This window comes from Aulonocara sp. 'chitande type north' Nkhata Bay, linkage group LG12 (assembly GCF_057382095.1).
Source record: "Aulonocara sp. 'chitande type north' Nkhata Bay isolate Kocher_YH1m ecotype deep benthic linkage group LG12, A_spYH_male_GT1.1, whole genome shotgun sequence".
Taxonomy (NCBI): domain Eukaryota; kingdom Metazoa; phylum Chordata; class Actinopteri; order Cichliformes; family Cichlidae; genus Aulonocara; species Aulonocara sp. 'chitande type north' Nkhata Bay.
The window spans coordinates 22062642-22086750 of NC_141355.1; the positions used below are offsets into that span (position 1 = coordinate 22062642).

Sequence of the window (24109 nt, forward strand, 5' to 3'; positions counted from 1 at the left end):
CACACCTCTCAGCTCCTGGGAGGCGGGGAGGGAGCGGGGAAACTGGCCAACCTTCGGCCCAGCTGGAGGGTAAAGCCTGGCCTGAATCCTGTTTACTATTCCGACACATCAGCAGAGTGGCTGGAACAAGAGATGTTGCTGCGCTGATCTAATCTTGTTAATGGGCTCGTTTTCTGGTATTTGCACCAGGCTAAAGAGTGTACATCTCTTAGTGTGTGTGTTTGTTTGTGTGTTTATGTCAAGCTGAGGGCAGCACAGCGATGTTGAAGAGATCAGGGGCTCTGGCCACATTTTCATTATCTCATTGTTTTGGTTTTTCAGCAGGTCATGTCACACCATCCGTGCTGCAGTGTCATTGCTTTTGGTTTCCTTATCTTTCTTTTCTTTCATTAGCATGACATAGTCGCCGGCTTCTTCCCTGTCTTGTGATGGGCCCGCAGCCAGAATAACAAACTTGTGTACTGTGCGTTCTCATGCTCAGGGTACTCCCTTGCCTTCTTCTGTGTGCCTCTTCATGCTTACGGCCGTCTGTTCTGTGTTCTTCACTGGTTGTTGTTTTGTCATTACATGCTCCAGATCGGTGGATTTGTGTTTTATGAGGATTTGTGCGCAGGGGACCGACAGGTAAAGCACTGCATTTCTCTCCTGGCTGAGCGCAACATGCAGGACCCCTCGCTTACCCGCAGCAGCAGCCCACATTCACCTTCCCCCTATCCCCTCTGCTAGTGCCTTAATGCCTCCGTGGTTCTTTTCGCTCTTTCCCAGCTTCTTTTTTAGTTTCCTTGACTGTATGATTTCATGGCCTTTGCATGGCCTCACCTCCCCATAGGGCAGAAGCGATCAGTGTGGCTTCTCATCTTACTCATCAGCAGCACATTCCCTTTGTTGACCCACTTAAATCCGGCACTCTGCAGCTGAGCTCGGCTGAAATCTGGGCTGTTCAGGATTGCCGGCTGCCCCTCCGCGCTGCTTCGCATGGCCACAGTGCGGTGTTGTCTGCGCAACTGATGTGCACCGAGTGCCAGAGGAAGGGTACACTGAACCGCTTGTTCTGGACTGGCATTATAACAAGACTTGACTTCAGCCTGGAGAAGCTGTATAGGGGAAGCCACTGCCTGGCAGAACTTTTAAATACACTTCAAACTCTCACTCAACAAGGCGGCAACCACCTTGTTAGTGTCAGCTGAGGCCGGAACTGTTGGGGAGCTTAGTGCTGCTGAGAGGCAGCTGCTTGTGGCAGGGAGAGCTCACTGAGGATGGATGAAAGGATGTTAGGACCCACAGACAAATTCACATGATTGCACGGGTGCGTCAAAGGGGCCGTTTCCAAGGGTATGAGCAGGCAGACATGTGACATGGAGGGCTGAGCATCTCTTTGTTTCATTTGACACAACCTCTGCACTTCACAAGAGCGAGTGGAGCATATGATTTTGCTGATTAGTTGCTGCTCCCCGGTTGAGGCTGTTAATCGGCAAAATCAGCAGTCTGTGGTCGGGCTGAAAACCTGCTTCAAAAGGCCACGAGGGTCTACCCATGCCCTGCAGTTCAGTTCACTTAACTGTGACAAAATGTCAGGCAGACAGTTTTCAAATGCAGAATGTTAAGTGCATAGTTTTTGTAGAGTTTTTTTCTTTTCAGTTATTAAAAAAAACTAGTTGTATTTAAACGAACCTCATTGAAATGGATTTTCCTTTTAATTCAGTTCAATTTGATTTCATTTATATAGCACCAAATCACAACAACAGTCATCTGAAGACACTTTATATTGTAAGGTAAAGACCCCAGAGAAAACACCAACAATCAGATGACCCCCCTATTAGCAAACACTTGGCAACAGTGGGAAGGAAAAACTCCCTTTAACAGGAAGAAACCTCTGGCAGAACCAGACTCAGGGAGGGGCAGACATCTGCTGTGGTCAGCTGGGGGTATTTTCTGTATTTGCCTGTTACATATTTTCATTCAGCCACACTAAAGGAAAGTATCAAAACATGTAAAGGATGTATGTTTTTCAGCATAAAACTACTGAAATAACTAATGTTTGCATAGATTTCTATTAAGTACAGTTTTTTTTTTTGTTTTGTTTTTTTTGTTTTTGCTTTACTTATATGCAGAGCAATTGCGTTGATGTGCCCCTCCCACCCGCAAAGGCCCATTTTGAGCTAGAAACAGCCCTGGAGTACACTTTTGTCAAAGATTTACACAATACATATAGTCATCAACTCATACAACCCACTGTTCCCTTTACCCTTTGTTCTAATCTCTCGTCCTGCTGCTTTGGTTCTGTCTCCCTACTATCGCTCTGTCATTTTTACCTCCTCTCACACTCTGTTCTCTCTTTGTTCACACTGTTCTTCATTGTTTGCCTGTGTTCGCTCAGACAAAGGCCTTGTTATGCGCAACAGTTGGACTTACAGGCTACTCAGATACCCACAATTCAACACACTCGCAGCAGGGGCAGTCAGGTCACGCTGAGTGAATCAGGAGCTCCATTTGTATGCAGGTGTAATTTCATGTATAAGGTTGTGTTTATTGAGTGAAATAATGTGAACAGTCCTGAAAACTGACTGACACGATCACCGTGGATACCTCCCTGCTTGTTCTTAGTGGCCACATGCCTCTTCCACTCTCCTACTTGCACCCCTGCTGTAATGGATATGAACATGAATTTACAGTGTTAGGATTGAATGATGTGATTGTAAGACAGGGGAAAAATAAAACAAAACAAGTTTTCAGCTTTTTCTACTTGGCGTTTTGTTTGCAGGACACAGGCAGAGATGGCCCACACGTGCCGAGGAACTATAAACCTTGCAACTGCACACATCGACACAGAGGACGCCTGCAATATTGTGCTGAGCAGCGGCGGCCGCACTTACCATCTGAAGGCCAGCACAGAAGTGGAGCGGCAGAGATGGGTCACGGCACTGGAGTTGGCCAAAGCTAAAGCAATCCGGATGATGAACGATCAGTCTGGTAAGGACAGATGTAGTAACCGGCTGCCTAAATAGAAAAATAGCTCTGCAACACATAAATTGTGGGCAAGATGGCTGTGAGCTGGTGGTGCAAGGTGTTACTGGTCAGAATCCGATAAATAACAAGCTGGACTGAGTCAGTTTGAGCAAAAAGAACAGTGTGCCTTTGTCTTGTTTATCTCAGGTGATTTCACTACTGGTTAAGCAGAGTTCTGCACAGTTTTTAGGCCAGTCTAGAAATTTGGATATATCTGTTTTTGTTCCTGGTCCCCGGTGTCCAGTGCTATTTGATATTCATCACAGCTGTCCTGCTTCTTTAATGTCATTCACATTCCGTTATGAGCCAGGAGAGGGCAGCGCTGTCTGCTCACTCAACAAACTGGAGTATGCTAATAAGACTGTGAGAACCAAGCTTCCATTCAACCTCCTGTCAGCAGAACACTCTCCTTTCCAAGGAGACTTATTCTTGTGTGCTTGTATTAAAGGTTTCTGGTCAAAGGCTGTGGGAAAAGTCGAGGAGAGCCGTTTTTCTTCACGTTTCACCCTGGCATCGTCCCAGAGCCTCTCTGCCTGGATGTTTTGTTTTGCAGACAGGGCCTAGAGAGACTGAGACAGGCTATATATTGCTCTGGCCTCCATTTGAAAGTCAGATCACTAAATATAGACTTGGGCAGGAGGGGGATGTGAGAGCTTTTCAGCTCATCACTTCCAGTAAGCAGGACAGGAATGCTTGTATATTTGTATTTTGAAAAGGTTAGGCTATTGAACAGCTTGGCTGTGTGTGTTTGCGTGTGCGTGCATTTTTGGTGACCAGTTCCATTATGCTGATGTCCAGCTAAAGCTTTTGTGCCACTGCAGTTTGATGTCCTTTATTTTCTTCACAGAACATGACCTTCTTTGTGTATTTAACCAGTTTTGCTCAGCTTGGTTTCCCTGGTGTCTCATTGGTAGTTCATAATCCAGAGCGGGTGACATAGACACAAAGCAGTTTCCATTTAATGGGGATTTTTGAAAAAATACTATGCAGGAAAGGTTTGTAAGACACAATGTGATTTTTATTTTTTTATATATGAAGTTGAGACAAGCTTCGATAGGTGTGACACATTTACAATTGCAGTGTAAAGGCTGTTTTAAAGAGATATTTGTAAAACACTAGCAACGTTTTTATTTATAGAGGAATATGAAAGGTATTATAAAAACATCCATGTAACCCTGAAGCATTTTACTACATATTTTACTCTAATGTAATTATACAAATAGTAGATTTTCTCATTTAAAATGGAGGCAATCAAAATGACAGTGATGGCACATGGACTGGTTCTCACAAGATCAAGATCCTGAACCCCAAACTGCCCCCATGCATCCATCAGTGTGTGAGCGATGAAGCACTCACTGTATGATTATGTGCATAAATGCCATGAGTGGCTTACAGTGTTGTAAAATGTTTTGAGTAGTCTAAGACTAAGAAAGTGCCATATATTGCCAGTCCATTTATATACACACGCACAAAATCAAAGAGGTACACACTGCGACTTTTTAATCCATAGTGTGTCCCAAACTCCTAAAATGCTGCATCCTACAGCTCCCATAGTGCAACACAGCATTCTTTTTGTGCCTCTTCAGCAAAGTCCTTTTAAATTCAAGCAGCCAAACAGCTCTGGTCATTTATTTGGCCAGTTATTTTTGAATTAACTTTAATTTCAACGCACATTAGGATACAAAAACTGCATATAGTCCACTTAAAAAGTTTGCTGACTTTGCCCCAAAGAAGTTTTTAAAGACGTTTGTTTCCTACTGTAGAAACGTTTTAACCACCACTTTAACAACACGTCTTGTTTTCACAGGCAGGCTTTAAAAGTCTCAGGTCCAAGCTGACATCACCACAAAGATCCCGTTAGCGGTTATACTTTAAGTCAAGGCCCATAGAAGGTGTTTAAATAGGCTGTGTAATAATTCAGAATGTATGCTCGTTTTAAAACAGGAAGTCACAGGAAAAAAAAAAGCACCTGTGTGCGCTGCAGTAGTCACTCAGGGTATGCTGTTGCTTTCATAGCACATGATAGAGAGTGAAACTGTCAGTCTGAGACTTTGTTAAATGGTTCATATACAATCGTAGAGCCTGAAATCAATATTTGCTGCATAAATGCTGTTATTACCTGCCAAACATTAGACTTTGTAACTCGATGATGCAGTGAGTTTGTTTCAATTTAAATATCTGTCAACTTCTGCTGAGTGTATTCATATCGTCTTAACTTGCTGCATGTCAGTCAGGAAAAAGTGTCAACATTATATTTGTGGTGAGTTTTGTTTCCAGCGTAATGCAGAGCATATTGTTCTTTATCCATGAGCAAACATGGATCAGTGACCAGGCGCCTGCATTTACTAACTCGCTCTTCCCTCTCTGTCTCCTCGGGGGAGCCACGAGCACAACATGACTTGCGTGTCAATACAGAGCAGAACTGACAAAGTGAAATCCTTGACGTTGCCTACTGTTACTTTGCTTAGACATGCAGTGCAGTGTAATTTTTAGGCCCTTATTCTTTAGGTCTTCTGTATAATTTACTGGATTTCAAGTCTCTCGCTGTCAGCCGGCAATAAGATTGATCTTGTGTAGACCTGACCTGATCTTTCAGTCAGTTGCCTTAATGAATGCTGGTGTCACTTCTGCTGCTTTTCCATTTGGCTGACTTTTCTCGTGTGCGTATTGTCTTAATTTAGGCTGAGATTGGCTTTCTAACTGAGACTACTTGCTGAAATCTAAGGCATATGAGCTCAGCAGGTGGCAGTGTTTCCCTCACTTCACTGTGACCTCTCTCCTGGGTTGCTCTGCCTTGTCTTCACGGCTTGTGAAAGTGGGATCACAGCCTGACACTGCCGAGCCTGTAAATTTAGCACAAGCTATTATTTTTTTTCTTGATAAATTTTAGTGGATAGTAAAATGGTTTACTGGAAGTTTAAAAAGAAGAAGAGGAATTCACTCTTGTAGTAGTCATCTACTCGGGTGTTTCTCTGAGTGAACTCAGACAGATGCAGATCAGGTTGGCATCGGTATCAGACACCAATCCATCAGGCGTGCAAGAAGATGTGAGTCTGGAGTTTTCAAAAAGCAGTGCATTGATCTGCACTGGGTGTCTAATCTATAAGCAGTACAACTTACTGACTCTGGTGACACATAAACTGGAAGTGGATCAGTTATTTTTCTTTCTGTCCCCTGTTGCATTATCTTTAGTTGCAAAGAGAGAGCTCTGTCCAAGGTCCTGAAGCCTTCAGCATATTTTCAAAGGTGAAGAGAGCACTGATCAAGTATTGCCTTTTAAACATGCTTCTCTCAGTTATTTATTTTCATCAAGATCACCTCTCCCTGCTCCCCACCTCTTGGTGTGAACTGACTACATTGTTTTTTTTTTTTTTTAAATTTTTTAACCCTCTTATATTCTCACCATCCCTCGCGCTGTCTGATTTTCCCGCCCCACCCCCTCTCCCTCTCTCTCCCTCTCTCCGTCTTTCCCGGCTCTCTCACTGAGCAGGTTGTGCTGCTTTGCATCCAGGGTTTAGGTCGGAATGGAATAACCATCATCATCTTTCTTCAACTCTCCCCTCTCCACCTGCTCTCTGTTGCTTAAATAATTGTGATTGTCCTGCCAAGTAGTGGGTGATGATACAAGCAGCATAAGGTCTCCCTCCTGTAAGTAAATGGCTTTTCTTCCATTTGTGTTGTCCTCAGGAATCTGTGTGTGTGCACACTCAGACTTGGATATCTGGTTAGGATGATTTAGATCTTGCTGTGTATTTATCATGTGTCAGCTATTGTATTTGTGTTTTTGTTTGTTTTTTGATCATTTGAAGTGATAACTCATCAGTGTGGAACTAGTGGTGGTTTAAGTGTTATTTCTGTGCTTAGTAGGTGACATTGAAGGTGTTTAAGCAGAATGGGGAAATGATTAATATATAATATATAGAAATTGAATAGAAAGCTGTGCATCATTTGACGTTTAGGGTAAATGAACCTTTTAGGGCAGGGAAGGAGACTGATTAGAGGACAGTCATAATGTGTGCAACATCAGCCTACATGGCAGTAAATCTGGACTAGTAATGTGTCTTTGCATCAATAACTTGATGATTTTGTCTAGTATATGATTTTTATTATTATTTTTTTATTGGGAAAAAGTGTTTTTCTTTTTTTTTTCTTTTTTTCTTTTAGCTCTTATGTTAAACATTCACATTTGCTGTTATCACCATAGAGCCAAAAACTACACCTTGACATATTTGGTGAACAAAACACAAAAATAACAAAACAATTTCCCAATTATGCTGCAGCTGCTTCATCTGCAATGAGCTCTAGCCATGAAATGCTACTTTCTGAGCCTGTGAAGGATGTTATGAAATGACAGATGGTGTGCCTATTATCTTCATCAATTAAGTTCTCCTGTGGCTGTGCACTGAATTGCTTCCCCTTGTTTGCCTTGGATGTAGACGGGTGTGCTGGCTGAGGTTGATTTGCAAGATCAGCTCAGTCCCCAAAGACAAGGGAGATGGAGACGGAGAGATCAGAGCTACTTTCAGGCGTGTGACATAACAAACACAACTGAAGCCAGGCTTCACAGCGAGCCTAAAAGCTGTGGTTGTCCAAACAGTCAACCAGGCAGAAATGATACGAGTCTGATAGTCTTTTTCTTTTCTCCTCTGTGTTTTCTGCCATATTTAACTTCCTGTTACCTTTACAAATGATTACAGACAGAAAAGGAAACCGTATGAAATCAAATCTTTTACTGCCTCACGGTGGATTTAACCTTTCTGCACTCTGGCTTCCTTTCCAGCATGGCCTACATAATGCCGGCCATGCTGACACATTGATTTTGGAGTTAGACGCCACCTGTCTTTTCTCCCACTGATGTGACATTCTCTTTAAGCCCCCACTTTGTGATGTTTTTGTTTTGTTTTTTTTTTCACTGTAAACAACCTAAACTGAACGAATCCATTGTCATGCGTTGACTTAAAAATGCATGGCATTGTCTCTTTTTCCTTCCCGTCTTCCTCTGCCACTGTATTTTGAAACAGTTTGTGGTAAACAGTCTCCTTTTTAGGATAATCATGCTGAACGAACTCTGAATCACCCTGCCTGTAGGTGACTGCTGTCTGGAAAGAACAGAGATGGCAATTTACTCTTCTCTTAGTCAGCAGTAAAGATAACTTTTACTGGGCAAACACGTTGCTTTGGGTCCTGATGCTAAATCAGCACGCTTGGTGTTTGAAATTGCTGCTGTTAAACTGAAGCAACCTAAGTCTTGTAAGTGTTAATTTGACACATCTGTATACCTTGGTTGTAACAAGTGGTTACTTGAGTTAATGTTGCCTTCCAAGCATTTTTGCCCAAACTTCCGCTCACTGGTTTCTATTTTTTTCTTATCATTCTCTGTCATGTGGGAAAGTCGCAGGAAATCAGCACTTTATGAAATCCTTAGACCAACCTATCTGGCACCAATAACCACGGCACATTCACAGTGACTTAATTGACCTTTCTTCCCAAATTTGACTCTTCAGTGCCATGACACATTATTTTTACTATTAAACTGAAGCTGATATATCCAAAACTAATACCTAATCATTCCAGTTGCTAGAGTACGATTATGCGCTGTCAACCATCAGTTTAATCTAACCCAGTAATAAAAACCTTGTTCTTTGTGGCCACTTACAGATTACAGCTGAGCAGGGGTGACATAAAGCAGAACGGTAAATAAATTTTTTTAAGTCTTTGATTTCTTTATTTATTGATTTGGAGTTTCATTTTCAAGCTTCAATCCTAAACCTACATGATTATCGTTTTTATGAATGTGAAGGTAAGCGATCTGAATGGAAAGACATCTCTGCATTCGACATGAACTCCCATTACAGCAAGCGCTATAATGAGTTATGTATTGCAGCAACATGTTGTAGCACCACAGGACACCATGACAACAACATAGACCTTCAGCAATTTGCAGTCACGAAACAAAAAGAGGAATTTTAGCACAAGTGTATTATTCATTGCACACACGCTGACTCAGTGTTTTGACAGCTTGCGACCTCTGATTTCTCTTCTTTCATTTTTTCTGTTCTACTGGGAAATAAAGGTATCTGTTTAAAGAGATGTCAGGTCATTCAATGTGATAATAAGTCACTCAAGCTCTGAAATCAACCATTCAAAGAATCTTTTGATTGCTGAAATGTTGCCGGTTTAGAAAGAGTCCTGACCTTAAGCTGATTAAAGTGTACACACAAGACAACCCACGGATAACGCTGAACTGAAACTTGGCTTCTAATGAGCTGTGGTTTCAAAAACCTGACCTGTCAGTAGCCCTGGTCAATAGCCGTTTGACTGAGCGCTATGCTTATTAAGATGGTTCATTATTTATTCTCTGTGTCTGTGCTGGAGGAAGATCCTGGGCAGGAGTATAAAAAATATTTACATATAGATTAAATCAAACACTTAAGTCTAAAATAAGATCCTAAAACTCCAGAGTATTTCAGACTTTACACACAGAGACTATCGCGTGTGTGTGTGATAGACACACTGAGATAATTACGTAGCCTCTGACAGAAGGTTAGTCCTCTTTGGATAAGATTATCTCTTCAAAATTTTGAATGCATTTCAAGACACGTGTCAAGATATTCTTGAAATAAACCGTGCCTAAAAGTTTAAAGGCACACCATAGATGTACTTGCAGTGTCAACACTAGCATCTGCCATGCAGAGATCATACCTGGAGTTTATTGTCAGTGGGGCTGGATGATTCATTGCCCCAGCGTACCGAGAATCTGCTTTAATTTCACTCTTCTGCGTGGGCCATTCATAGCGTCTGTTTGCAACCGTTAAATCGTTAAAGTGACGTTTGGCCGTCTTACTATAAGGCAGTGCAGGCTGAGACAGGAAGCAATTAGTCTTAACTCTTACATTTGTGGTTAATTAAAGATCTTCCACCTCCTTCGGATGAGTGCGTTATCATCGCTACAGGAGCCTCGGTGCATTAAGAGGTCTTCTTTTGGCTTATATTTCACTAAAGTCAAATTTTGTATTTCCGGTTCTTAAATGTAAGTGGTCTTGTTTCCCCGGCGATGGCGAGGAGGTACAGTGTATCGCACAATGTGGTCCTTTATGTGGCTCAATAACATTTATGTGGCTTCTAGTGCTTCAAATAATCTCATATTCAGCATGAGACTTTTAGAATGCCATCTTACATTTTTCCCACGTTGAAACGACTCTCGCTCTTGAAATGTTTTACTGGTTTTAATGAGCTCTGCGCGTCCAGGCCGTGGAGGCTGTGTGTGTTTGGGTTACTGCTTCCTAATGCAGCAATTAGACTAATGAGACTGTTACTTATGCTCTTTAAACACCATCGTTCGCTTTAGTTTGTCTCTCAGATGCCTTGCCCTTCATCTGTGTGTCCTCCAGGAGAAAATAAACTTTCTCAAAAGAAGATCATTTGATATTTGCACTGAATTTCTGAATGTAAAAAATCTGTTAATAATTGTAATATTTAGCAGCTATTAGTTCGATTCAGGTGCCTATATTAAAATATGTATTTATTATCGTGGATAAATTGGATCTTAGATTGATTTACATCAAGGGTGATGTCAGAAAGCTTAATACTAAGGAAAAAATGCGTTTATGAAGCTGATGCATATCACTCCAAGCCAGCAGAGGGTTGTGCTCTTTTTGCATGGCTAAACTGAACTGCAGTGAAGTAAAGAAATGATGAAGGTTAAGTGTGAAATTAATTGTAGTTTCATGCTTCATTCCCCCCTGAACATGCCCCAAGACACTTAGATGACATTTTTTATTTACAGTCCAACAGTCTTTCCTCGTCAGCACTTCTCTCACCTCACTTACAGCCTCTCTCCTGTTCACTGTTTGTGCTGTTACCAGATATTTCTGCAGAACATCTACAACAAAGGTTTTACAGTAGGGACTAGTAGTGGTTTTAATCAAAGGAATAACTTAGGCCCTGAAATGGACCTATGCTATTCTATAGAAACAATGCACATTTTTCCAATACTAGCCTGGAAAAGTAAACTCTTTGTGAGTCATTAATAACAGTTTGGGCTGTAAAAGATTTTGAACTTGTGGACTGGAGTTTCAGCTGATCGTAAAATTGCATAAAATATGATATAAATACTTTATTTGGGAGTGGTTTTATGCAAATAATCTTTGAAACAATTACACTATAATTAATGAATGTATCCTGTATGTATCAAAATGATAAATTTGGACCCAAGTGCATGGCTTTAATGGGATTATTGATGCAACATCTGAAGTTTCACTGAGGGCTCGCCACAACACAGGGCTCTGAATATTTGATTGGGACAGCTTTTTTTTGTGTTTCCTGACCCAACCCTCTCAGAGTTTTATTGGGATCATTTGCCTGTTAGATAAATATGTTAACCACTACAGTCTGGAGCCGTTGTTAATAGAATGGCTTGATAATTAAACTGGAATTAAATTAAAAAGACAAGCAGTACTGAGAACAAGTAGGCATGCAAAAAGAGCACTGGGTACGTGTATGTCACTGGTAAAGAGGCTCTTAATCCTGAGTTTTCCTTATTGAATCTTTACCTGTATAGTTTGGTGTTAAAAATGTCTGTTGTTTTGGAAGTCAGATGGTGTTGGGGTGTAATTTCCCTTTTGTTCTAAATGACTATTAATATTGCTAAATTATATTATAAAGATATCTGAATAAAGAAACGTTTGAAATCTGTTTGATTCTATTGTCCAGTGAGCCGCAATCTAGGATCAACAATGTCATGATGTAATTATGGTAAAAGTAAATTGATGAATGCAGAAGCAGGATGTCGAAACTGCTTCATGTAGGTGACTTTGATGTACAGCACACTGTGACGCTCACACTGGCAGTAATATTGCAACCTTCACTTTATTTTGAAAAGTCATGGACTGAGGACAGTTATAGTAGCCGAAATCATCCTACAGCATGAATTCCTCTGTGTTGTATAGTGACACTGATAGGAGGTTAGATTTTAGAGTGACTTCATAGTCAGCTGCAAGATGAGCACTTTAATGATTCTGATAAAGGATTATGACATTAACACTGGAGGGATACATCAATCAGTAGAAGTGGAAATGGACATTTTATTGGGGTTATTGCTTTTGACCTTTATGCCCTTGAGTGGTTTCCACAACTATGACACGTCCTTGTGTCTGATCATATGCTTTTTATTTACAAACCCAACACTGTGTTTTGCAATCTCTGCCATTACAATTTGTGAATAATTGTTGCCTTCTGTCATCAAGCTGCCAAAGCATCAGGCAGGCAATAACAGAGAGGAAACGGTGTATATTGGGCTCAGTTGTGTAGATGACTGCTGGCTGCCGAGTCCTATCTCCTCTCTGCTTCACTCACTCCCTCTCTCCCTCCCTCCATCTTCAGTCTGCACTGCACAGAGAGAAGTATGTGGAGGGGAATTGTAAATGTGCCGAGCTATGGGAAAGTGTGTATGCAGAGTGCACGAGTGTTTCTGAGAGACAGGGACAAGGTATAAGAAAGAGGAATTACAAGCGGGGTGCCCGCTTCGCTCCTGGCATTATTGTAATTGTGTGCTGCATGTGCGTGAGTATGCATGTAACTGTGTGCACGCTGCAATGCTGAACAGGAAAAGTTGCTGCTTCAGCCCACCCTTCTCTGGGATTATGTAGCATCTGAGGGCAACACTGCGTCTCGGGAAGCGTGGCGTGGGATCGGGCCCGCAGAGTGGGATGAAGGGCCGGCGCTGCTGGGAGCCGGGGACCATCCGCTCCCTCTGCAACTCAGGCTGCCTGAGTTCACTCAACCAGGGTCAGTACAGTTTTGGCTAAAACTACAGCACGGCAACATAGAGCCGTCACACTCCTCGCGGTCCAACAGCGAAAGCTTCCTCATTCCGCCATCTGCTCGTCATCTTACGTTTGAAAGATAGCTGTCATTCCTCCATCCATCTCTCCCTCTCTCTGTGTCTCCTATCTGCTGTCTCGGCTCCCTACGCTCCCGCAGCCTACTTTAACAATGCAGCACCTCATGCTGTAGAAAGAGCGGTGTGTCATCTTTCTTGCCCTCTTAGCTGCATGCAGTCCTTTCTTCTCTTACCCTTCTTTCTCCTGTGCTGCTCTTACTCACATTCATTTCCTCTCTCTTCTTTGCGCCTGCTCCACCTTACATTTGCATATGGATGAGACAGAGCATGCCAGGCCTGCGTATTGGCAGTGTGTGTCTGTGTACACATATTATGTGTGTAGAGTTCACTGCACCATCACAAACTGTAAACTGGGAGGTCCTGTGTATCCCAGGGTCCTAGAACCTGTTATTTACATATTGTAGTAGGATGGTGGATAATAAGTCTCTGTTATGTCTACAGATCAGTATAACTTTGTTTCCCCCATTTAACACTTATAGGAAATTATAGCTATAATATACTGGTAACAGATTTCTTGCAGAACAAATGCATGTGTAAATGACTACATGGTTATCTTTGGAGCAACAATGCTAAATTTCTCAGCCATCGCATCTCCCCTCAGTATAAAATGTGTCTATCCATTTTATACTGTCTCTTCCAGGTCTCTCACTTCATCTATTGCTTTCCTGCCCACGGCAGAGTTGGACAGTGTGGAGTTGAACAGCTGTGCTCTTAAGCCCTGGGCTCCCAGTCCCCGCGCTTTGTCTGTTTGTTCACTCAAATGAGGTTGGCATAAGTAGTGTAGCTCCTGGTGTTTTATGATCTAATACAGTGCAGTCCTTTTCATACTAGACTTCCACACATTTTCTGTAATGTGAATGCAAGTGATGAAACTGCATAAAGAACAAGAGTCTGGATCAATGCATCACAAATATCTGGTCCAAAAGCAATAAATTGGATTCCTTCAAGGACAAACTAATAGTGCTAACAGTACTGAAAAGTGTTTAATGGAATAAATCAAAACCCTACATCAGAAACGAAATTAATTTTAAAATACAAATATAAAATGCTTGTTGCATTGTACTTTAAATATATGGGTGTGTACTATTAGTGTCATATCTCCCAAAGCCTCAGAAGAGACGGTGTTCACTGATATTTTGAAATTTGAAACGGGGATATTAAAGAAATGAAGGTTGATGTAATGTAATGTCTGGGATTGTCTGTTTTGATGTAATATTTAATTAAATGTAGTTACTAATATACACCCACCTTTTTTTTTCCTTTCTTTTTTTTTTGTGAAATTACCTCTGAGATGACAAAGTGTTGGACACTAAAAACAATGTACTGTACTTCAGTAAACTTATTTGACCCATGTTGACAGAAAGAGAAACCATAAAGCTGAAACTGTCCTGAAATCTGAGCATCACAGAGACTCTGATATTTATTCATTTGTGTTGCAAAGACATGTTCATCCCTCCTTTTTTTTTTTCTAGATGCACTTCTTAATTATGCCAGTGAGCTTACCAGCACATGCACTCATGACTCTTTATTAGGTACATGTTGCTGGTACCAGGTTGGATTCCTTTTTGCCTTCAGAACTGTTTTAATTCTTCAGGGTACAGATTCAATACAGTGCTGGAAACATTCCTCTGAGATTTTGATCCATATTAACATGATCGCATTGCACAGTTGCTGCAGATTTGTTGGCTGACCATCCATGATGTGAACCTGCTGTTCCACTACATCCCAAAGGTGCTCTTTTGGATTGGTATCCAGTGACTATGGAGACCCTTTGAGCCCAATGGACTCCTCTTTATGTTGAAGAACCCAGTTTGAGATTATTCGTGACACTGTGCTTGAAGCGGCCATTAGAAGATAGGATAGGTACACTGTGGTCAAGTGATGGACATGGTCAACAAGAATACTCGGACAGTGGGGTTTAAATGATGCTCAGTCAGTACGAAGATGCCCAAAGGGTGCCAAAAAATATCCTCCAAACAATTACACTAGCAACAGCAGCCTGAACTCTTGATGCAAGGCAGGGTGGATCCTTGGTTTTAGGTTGTTTTTGTCATATTCTGACCTAACTATCTAAAAGTTGTAGCAGAAATTCAAACTCAGCAGACCGCAATATTTTCCCAATCTTCTTTGTACAATTTTAGTGTCCCTATGCAAATGGTAGCCTCAGTTTCCTGTTCTTAGCTCACGAACAGGTGTGGTCATCTGCTGCTATAGCCCATCTGCTTCAAGGTTCTACCTGTTGTGCATTCAGAGATGCTTTTCTGCACACATGTGTTGTAACTTGTGATTATTTTAGTTACTGTTGTCTTTCTATAAGTTGGAATCAGTCCAGTCATATTTGTCTGACATCAACAAGGCATTTTAATCCAGAGAGCTGCTGCTCAGTGGATGTTTTCTCTTTTTCGGACCATTCACCTATAAACTATAGAGGCGGTTGTCTTGATGCATGCTTAATCATCCAGGTAAGGAAATCCCAAAAAGTCGATTCTGTTCATCGGGACATGGTGTTTTCAGTGGGAGAAATGTTGGATGTTTCATTACACATCCAAGTGACTTCTTCATTCTCAGCTGACTGCAGGTTTCCCCAACCTTATAAACAGTACATTTATATAAAGACTGAAACTAGCACCATTGAATGAACAATGGGCTGTGAGGTGAGTTTCTTGATCATTAATATACAAATTGTCATGATCATTGATCAATGACCACGAGTACCATTCACAGAGATTTGGGGAATGGCCGCAATCACAGCATTGTAAGATGGTGAAAGATGTACCCTTAGGCCCCCTCCTCGATTCAGAGATGGTCTTTCCCTTTTCACATAAATGGCCTCTTTGACTCCCCGCTCAAACCAGCCTTCCTCCCTGTTCAGGATGTGTACATCCTTATCATTGAAAGAGTGTCAACTGGCCTGTAGGTGTAAATAGACTGCAGAGTCCTGGCCTGACGAGTTAGCTCTTCTGTGTTGTGCCTCCTGGCACTTAACAGTGTACGCAATATAATACTCTGTTTGTGTTGGGGGACCAGATCTTTGAGGTGGACCAATTTTTGGCGCAGCGTGTTTTGGTGTTTAAAAGCCACAGATATGCAGTGTTTGGAGAAAATGCATCGCAACTGTTCCGATATTCCTGACACATAAGGAATCACTAAGGGTTTTCGCTTAGGCAATAGTTGTTCTTCTTCTTTCCTGGAACAGCTGGAGCTTTCTTTAGATGTTTTCCAAGCTTTGACAAATGTCCAGCTGGGATAACCACATTTACTCAGGGCCTTCTTGATATGATGTTCTTCTGCTTCCCTGGTCTCTGTATCTGTGTTCGGTCTGTATTGTAGTGTCCTGATGACACCCAGTTTGTGCTGCAGTAGACGATGAGAGTCAAACCTTAAACCTACGCGTGTGGATCAGTATTTACGGTACACTTCGACTTTTAAATGTGCACCACTACTGATGGAAATCTCACACCTAAGAAGCTTGTCATTTTTCATATCATCCCTGGTGAATTCGATGTGTTGGTCCATCGAGTTACTGTCTAGAGGTGGTTCTGAGGGAAAATCCCAGCAGATCAACAGTTTCTGAAATAGATCACTCCATCTGGCTCCAACAGCCATACCACATTTAAAGTGACATAAATCATGCTTCTTCCCTGAGGGTATCTTAACCATGCCCCAAATTCATGGAGTCAATGCCATGTGATTAGCTGATACAGTAATGAGGAATATAACAGGTGTATGCAATAAAGTAGCCAGTGAGTGTATATATAAAAACACACATAGATATAAATAAACATATAAAATAAAATAATCTGAATTGTCTGTTTTTTGTTGTCAAGAAATTATAAGATTAAGAAAGTTGGCCTCCATTGGAGTCGAGCAATATAAAGACATGTTTTTAGAAGTTTTCTAAAAATTATTAAGCCATAGTTGTGGAAACCACTCAGTTCACTGTAACAGGGCATTGCTGAAACAAGCAACAAATGCGGCAGCCCGAGTAATAAGATCGTATTTTACCAATATACCACATGACCCACATATTTTGTTGACTGCTATGCCAGTGTCACTGTTTGTAGGACAGTTTTGGTTTTAGTTGTGAAAGGAAATGTATTCCTTATTGTAAGGATGAATTTTAATGCCAACAATGCTGAGTGTAATCTAGCGACCTCCTTATACATCTAATTTAAATGTTCACGAAGATGATTGGAAATAACAGAGAATGCCTTTTATGCCCATATCATTTCCAAAAAAGTAACGACACTTGTGAGCCATATATTCATGAACTATTTTACCTTTTAATTGTAACATTAGTGCCTGACTGTAAGATGTCTAATGACTCAGTCAGTATTTAGGAGAGATTGTCGTCCAATAAGATTATGAAGCTTTAGAGCATGGCTGCCTCACACTGTCATCTCTGTTTCCCAGTAAGTATTTCCTCTTCATATTTTAAAAACACGAAGATGTAGTAGAAACTCCACTAATCAATGCATGATGTCATTGTGGCTACATTTTGAGTGGACCATTTCCTGTGAATCACACTTGTATCTGGAGATGCTTCACGACTAATTAGCGAGACCATTACATGAAAACATGCTGGATTTCATGAAAATCTCAACTAGTGAGTTTGTTGCTGTTATGTTTAAAGTATATATACTAGCTGTGGGTCAAACTGAAGAGCTTTCATAGACCGCCCTCCTTCTCTTCATGTAATGGCCTGAGCAGCATTTTGCATTGTCATAAATGAAGGCCTTATGTGTGGGAACATCTATTCACGAATACATCCTTTCAATTTTGCAAATATAGCACACATTAGCCTCCAAATAAATCACTGCAGACTGTTTCAAATGACAAACACAGGCTTTGCATTTTGCTGTTGAGTGCCATTTTTTTTTTTTTTTTTTTTTTTTTTTTTTTTAACTGCTGCAGTACCCTGATATCCATGTCATGTGTGACTAGACCTGCGTAGTAGAGCTCAGTTTGTATTCTGAGGTTGTAGGATAATTAATGACCTCAACCTTCAGACTGTGCATGCAGTAAAGCTGGAGCTATTTAACTCTCGCAGGTCTGATGCACCAACTGGGAATTTGTCAATTGAATTTACTCAGCATACCACAATATAAACCTATAGTTTAGTAGTCAGCAGACTGATTGTTTTCTTTCTTTCTTTCTTTCTTTCTTTGTCCTAGCAGATTATGTTTGTAACTTCAAACTCGTGCACAGTTGCTGCAGTTTGGCGTTAATCGTTTCTTTTGTTTGCTGCTTTCTGAGAGGGTTCGATCGGATGCACCGCCAGGGCTGTACTGCAGAGCTCTGGGGACAGTGATGGGTTACACTGCACAGTTTCTCATTTGCTTGTGGAGTGCCATGCTACTGGTTTTAACCTGCTGTCTCCTCAGTTTATCTCCTTGTGATGTATCTCAGGGGAGGTATGGAGCCAGTTGGCAATTACTGGCCAGGATTACAGTTATCTCCCCTGGGACTCATCCTGGCTCTTTGTCTAGCTTGTTCCCTCCACTGTTTCTCATTTCTTTCTTTACTCATGCACACTCCATCAAAATACCCAACAGCAAAACTGTCATCCCTCCTTTCTCTGCTGTCTGTTCTGAAACAAACTCTTTATGATGGAAATTGAGTGGTCTCAAGTTTACACGTCTTGTGATAAGAAAGGGCGTGTTTTCAATACATATAATACAAAAATCTGGACTTTTCATTTAAAACAAATAATTTACAAACACGAACCTTATAACATGTAATTGCATTACTGCATACTGTACATAGAGACAAGTAACTGATTATGGGAAAAACATGACCACTAGCTGACATCATTCATGTCCTCTCGTGCTCGTACAGGAGAGGATGACTGCAAATCGATACAAAGTTGTTCTGAGGGATCACCTTTGCCCCATGATGAAACATTAACCTTAAGGAAGTGGACTCTTCCAGGATGACAACGCCCTAATCCATAGGATATAAGGAGTCACTGAATATTGTGACAAGTATGAAAACGATGTGAAGCAAATGCTAATGCAGATGTTGAACACCCATGTGAGCTTTTAGGCAACAACCTCTACCACCTTCATCAAAATTCCAAATGAGGGAATATCTTTTTGTAGAAAGGATGCACTGCCAGGGACTTTAATTCATTTTTCAGTTGGCCCAGTTAGTTGGTTCACCTTTAAACCCTGAGAAGGTCTTAAAAAAATATAAGTGCTTTATATCATTTGAAAGCACTATCAACTTACCCCACAAAAAACACTCAATCTAAAAAACCCCCCAGAAAATCACTATATGTTTGTTACCATCTGTAAAAGAGGCATACTTTCAGTGCTTTTCCCTATGTTCCTAAAGAAGGAGTGTTCATGTTTCTAAAAGAGACTCGTATCCCAATTTGCTAATGTTTTCTGCAAAGTGACAGGTTTAGCTTTAATAAAATAAAAATAAATGTATCTTCCCTCTATGTGGATATCTGAAACATCAGGAAACATAAAGGGCATTTATGTTGAAATAAGAGACTGTGTCAGGGCCCGACAATAACCCGTTGTCCAAATGTATTGTCTCACACAACTGATTAGATATCAGGAAATTACCCTCTTTCAGCAAATATGGCTATTTTGACTGGACCTTCATTAGATCAGTATGAATAATAGAAAAAGAGTCCTGAAATATAACTTGACATTTAAAGCACACAACAAATTCTTTAAGTGCTATGATTATTTGAATGTAAGGTAATGCCACAGCTGCCCTAAATTAACAGTACTGGTAATGACCTAAATCATTTTTCATGTTTCTGCAATAGTTAATCCTCCAGTTTGTGCAAGCTTCATATTCCAAAGTATATTTTTAATGAAAATTTCCATTTGTCATCTCCTATGTGAATTTTCAAATTTACTGTTTTAATAAAAAAGCTGAAAAAATGGTAAAGCACATTATTATTTTTGATCAAAATGCCAGTTTACAGCTATTAGCTTGCATTATTGAACAGAAAATAATTGTCTTGGTGGTTAAATGTTGCACTTCATTCATTTCTGTCTAATCAGAGAAGTCTGGTGTAAAATTTTGTAGAAAAATCATGAATTTACTGAATCTCCTGTGTTTTCTTGTGTTCATAACAGGTGATCTAATACATTTGTTGAGCATGTATGTGTCAGCATGACTCTGTTTTGGAATTAAACAGTTTTCACTTCCTAATGTTGAAATGATGAATTCATTCTTTTTTATCGTCATAATAAATTCGATACATGCTGCAGGTTTCAAACCGGCCTCCACAGTCAGCTGCTCAGTTGTCATTGTGACTCGTAACCCCCCCCCCCCCCCCCCCCCCCAAAAAATGGGGGAAAAAGTTGTTTTTTTCTCCTCGATAAAGCTATTTTAAAAACAAAAACAAAAAAACTAGTTGAATTAGCAGCATGTTACCATCATTAATCCAGAGGGACAGTGCATTTTTCACATTTTCTTTCTTTCTTTTCTTTTTTTTTTTTTTTTTAAATATACGTCTGCATATTATGCCACAGGGTAACTTCTTGACAGCCACAGGCCTGGCTCCACTGATCTGACAGCCTACCCTCAGGGACTCGCAGAGAGACGAGCCCTGACAGTGAGATGGCAAACTACTGCTCATCCAATTACATACTTCTGCTGCCTATTCTCCACCTTCCACTTCTTCCATCACTCAAAACTTGGGTGCTCACTACAAAGATTGACAGTGGGGAATGAGTGAAGGACAGAGGAACCGTATACATATGCAGAAGCTAGCTGCTTTGTGTCCATGTAATGAAATGTTGTGATTGGACAAGCTATGACCTATACAGCAGACATGTGTGTAGCTTAGTTTATGCTAGACACAAATAATTGTTTAAATTTGGTCTGAGAAGGAGGATGAAGTAGGTAGACTTGGAGGTAGACTTACATTTGTGTTAATGCAAGGTTGTTCGAGGTAGTAGGCTGTGGGGGAGGTACTGAAGGTAGTTCACCCTTGAAGCATGACTGGCATGGTAATGACTTTGTTCTGAGAAACCATCTATCAACATCTGCTGTTGTAAGGGAAGTGGTTGGAGATGTAAATAGGTGGGCTAGGCAGTGGCGCCAATACATAAACAACATAGATCAGCATTTTAGTGACGTGGGTTTATTGTAAAAGCCATTACTAATTTGTTAATTGAAGTCCAAGTGATACCCACTTGGTGCCAACCCAAAGGATTTTCTTCTACAGTATTCAGTCTTGTCAAGTTGTGCTTAACGTTTTGTTTTTGCTGCATAGATCTGAAAGGATATTACAGAAAGGACATTTCTACTACTTGGGGGACACAAACTTTGTTTTCTGGTTTCTGCTTAAAGGTGCAGGGTGTCAACAGAGTAGAACCCAAATCCAAAATCTGAATTAGAATGATTTTTGGTTGGAGAATTTATTTTGCAGGCGGTGTACTGTAAGCAGTCTCTTCTGCACAAATATGCTTTGGTACATGTGACAGTTTATTTTTAAGTGGCATCACTGAGAGCTGTTGAACTCTTTGGCAGAATGGGGGTAAATAATATGAGCCAGGCATCACTGCAATTTTGGATGTTTCTTTTTCCAGCCACGTATTTGAATTTAATATCAAATGGTCCCAGCTGTACATCTAATTTACCAGTGGAATGGGATCACCACCAGTTAGTGAAATCCCCCGTTATTTAAAATTTGCTCAGTGCTCTCCATGGTCATGGGCTTCTTTTTTTTCTTTTTCTTTTTCTTTTTTTCTTGTCACAGCAGCTCTCAAGTTATCCTGATATTATCCAGAGTCTATGTAATTTCACACTCTTAAACGTGGACGTGAGCATTAGTGTTTGGCTTAGTTAGTGGTGACTTTACTAGGGTGACCATATTTTGATTTCCAAAAGAGAGGACACTTGGCCCAGTCATGAAGAATTTTAATAATACTGTTTGCTTAATTTTTTTTTAAAAACATATTTAAAACATGCATTATCTGTGTGGTTAATGAATGGTGAAATGTAAAAGATTATGACATTTTTTTTTAAGTCAACAAGTGCAAAAACAAACAAACAAACAAAAAAACCCTTAAAAACCTCTGGAATGAAAAAATGTTACAGAAATAATGCCTCATCTGTATAAGAAAAATTACCAGTGAGGTATTGTGCAATGGTTTCTGCTGTCTCATTTGGCGTTTCTAACCTCAATTAATTTTGTTTGCACGCCACCATTCTTCCAGTCAAAGTATGATTGGGAATATTTTCTCTGTTCCATGGTTACTTAAGTCTGAGAAATGCCACCGTACTGGATTTCATAAAGAGCTTCAGGAGTGACTTCCACTGAGTGTAACACTATCACACCATTGAGAATAGCTTCAGTCTTAGTGCGGGCACTGCTGAACTTTTTAGTTTGGAAATGCTTCTGATTTTTTTTTATGGATTTTTAAAAAAATTTTTTTTATTATTATTATTTTTAGTAACACACTAGTGCAATCCATGGATCTATAGCTATTGGGATGCTTCATAGTATGAAATGCCAGTGCACCCTCTGCTGCAAAAACAGCATACATACAACAGCATCCTTGTTTTTCCCAGGTGTAACAAAGAACTCAATCAAGTTACCAGATGAAATTTCTCGCACAGCCTTTTTATGTTTTTATGTGTCTAAGTAACCTTTGTAAGACACACAAACGTCTGTGCCAGCTCTGCACACAGTGCACTACGCCTCCCATTTATTCCGACCGGAATGGTACGAGGGAAATTTCTTTTGCAGTTTGTCTGAAAAGATGCACTTGTGCTTTGGCGTCTTTTGAGCGCGCCGCTGCGCGCTCTGTCCCGTCTGTAAGCGCGGAACAACACTTAACACAGCAGTTCAGGGATGACGTTGCACATATCGGTCCTCTGTAGGATTATAGGAAAACCCGGACATTTTCATCCATCTCGAAAATCCCCCCGGACGCCCTGGACAGAACGTGAAAAGTGGACATGTCCGGGGAAAAGAGGACGGTTGGTCACCAGTGGTTCTTAACCTTGTTGGAGGTACCAAACCCCACCAGTTTCATATGTGCATTCACTGAACCCCTCTTTAGTGAAAAATATGATTTTTTTTTTTTTCTCAAATTCAAGACATATGTTTTTTTACTGATGCACAAAATGAGCCGTGCATGTCACGGCGGAGGTTCTGCCAAACCCCTGAGACCGACTCACGGAGCCCCTAGGGTTCGAGCGAACCCAGGTTAAGAACCACTGCCCTAGACTTTACCATCCCAGCAAACCTGATTTTCAATGAGAAAGGAAGTTTCATGATTTTATTTGATTTCATTGAGGCAAAGTCTCCAATGTTTTGTGCATAACCTCAATGATTTATTAAGAAACTTGAGGCCCAGATTCATCATGCTATGCTTTTAACAGACGTTCTTGAATGTTGCTGTCGGTCCACAAACTATTCTCTGTTCAGTGAAATCATAAATGTAACATTGCTGTTAAGAAATATAGTTTTTTTTTTTTTTTTTTTTTGTTAAATAAAAAACCTCTCAAACTATATAATCAAAAACAAAAGTTTTGAACATGCAGCAACTTAATTATCCAATTCCATAATATTTGAAAATGGCGAATTGCTGCCTTGTGGGATCGAGTTCAACGCCATACCAACTCAGCCACTAACTTTTTAAATCAGTTTAGAGCTGCACTGACATAGTCATGCTTTATCAATTTAGGGCTAATTTCATTAGCCTGTCCATATCTCTCTGAAGTTGCTCTTTGGGTCTTTCAGTTCACCTTTTTCACTTTGTCCTAGTTTTGTTTGCTCTGCAGTTTTAACACACAGTCCAGTCGATTTTGTGACTTTACATCGTCAGCCTTTTCCTTTTCTTTTCTTGAGTTTCTCTGCAGTGACTTTGCTGAAATTTTGTGTAATTGGAGACCTACTGTACTGGTAATGGGAGGATGCTGGTTTCATTTTCCAACCTAGGTTTCTATTGGGATTTGTTATCGCTGCAGGGGTGCTGGGCTGGTCTTTGACAGGACTGCTTAGGTTTTATCTCTTTTCTTTCTAATGACCAGGCAGCTGAATTTCTGAAATCCTCCTGAACATGTTTACAAAGTCCCACACGCGGTAGAGATCAGTGGCTGTGTGTGTGTGTGTGTGCTGCATCTTACTGGATGTACTTTGGTTACCTTTGGATTAAAATGGACACCCAGGAATTCCAACATGGTGAGATTTTTATTTTATTCTGTATTCATCTTTTCTAG

General features: G+C 40.6%; 1 protein-coding gene across 2 annotated transcripts in view; it reads left to right on the forward strand.

Annotated features, from left to right (window-relative positions):
* Window positions 1-24109, forward strand: part of osbp2b (oxysterol binding protein 2b) — a 52834-nt gene that overhangs the window by 3638 nt on the left and 25087 nt on the right. Inside the window, exons 1-2 of one of the 2 annotated variants that reach the window (XM_086314340.1) lie at window positions 547-624; window positions 2762-2970. In XM_086314340.1, coding sequence (XP_086170466.1) covers window positions 596-624; window positions 2762-2970 — 238 coding nt within the window. In that variant the 5' untranslated portion in view covers window positions 547-595. Of the gene's footprint in view, window positions 1-546; window positions 625-2761; window positions 2971-24109 lie in introns of those variants that run through there. The other variant, XM_086314339.1, reaches the window with a different exon arrangement.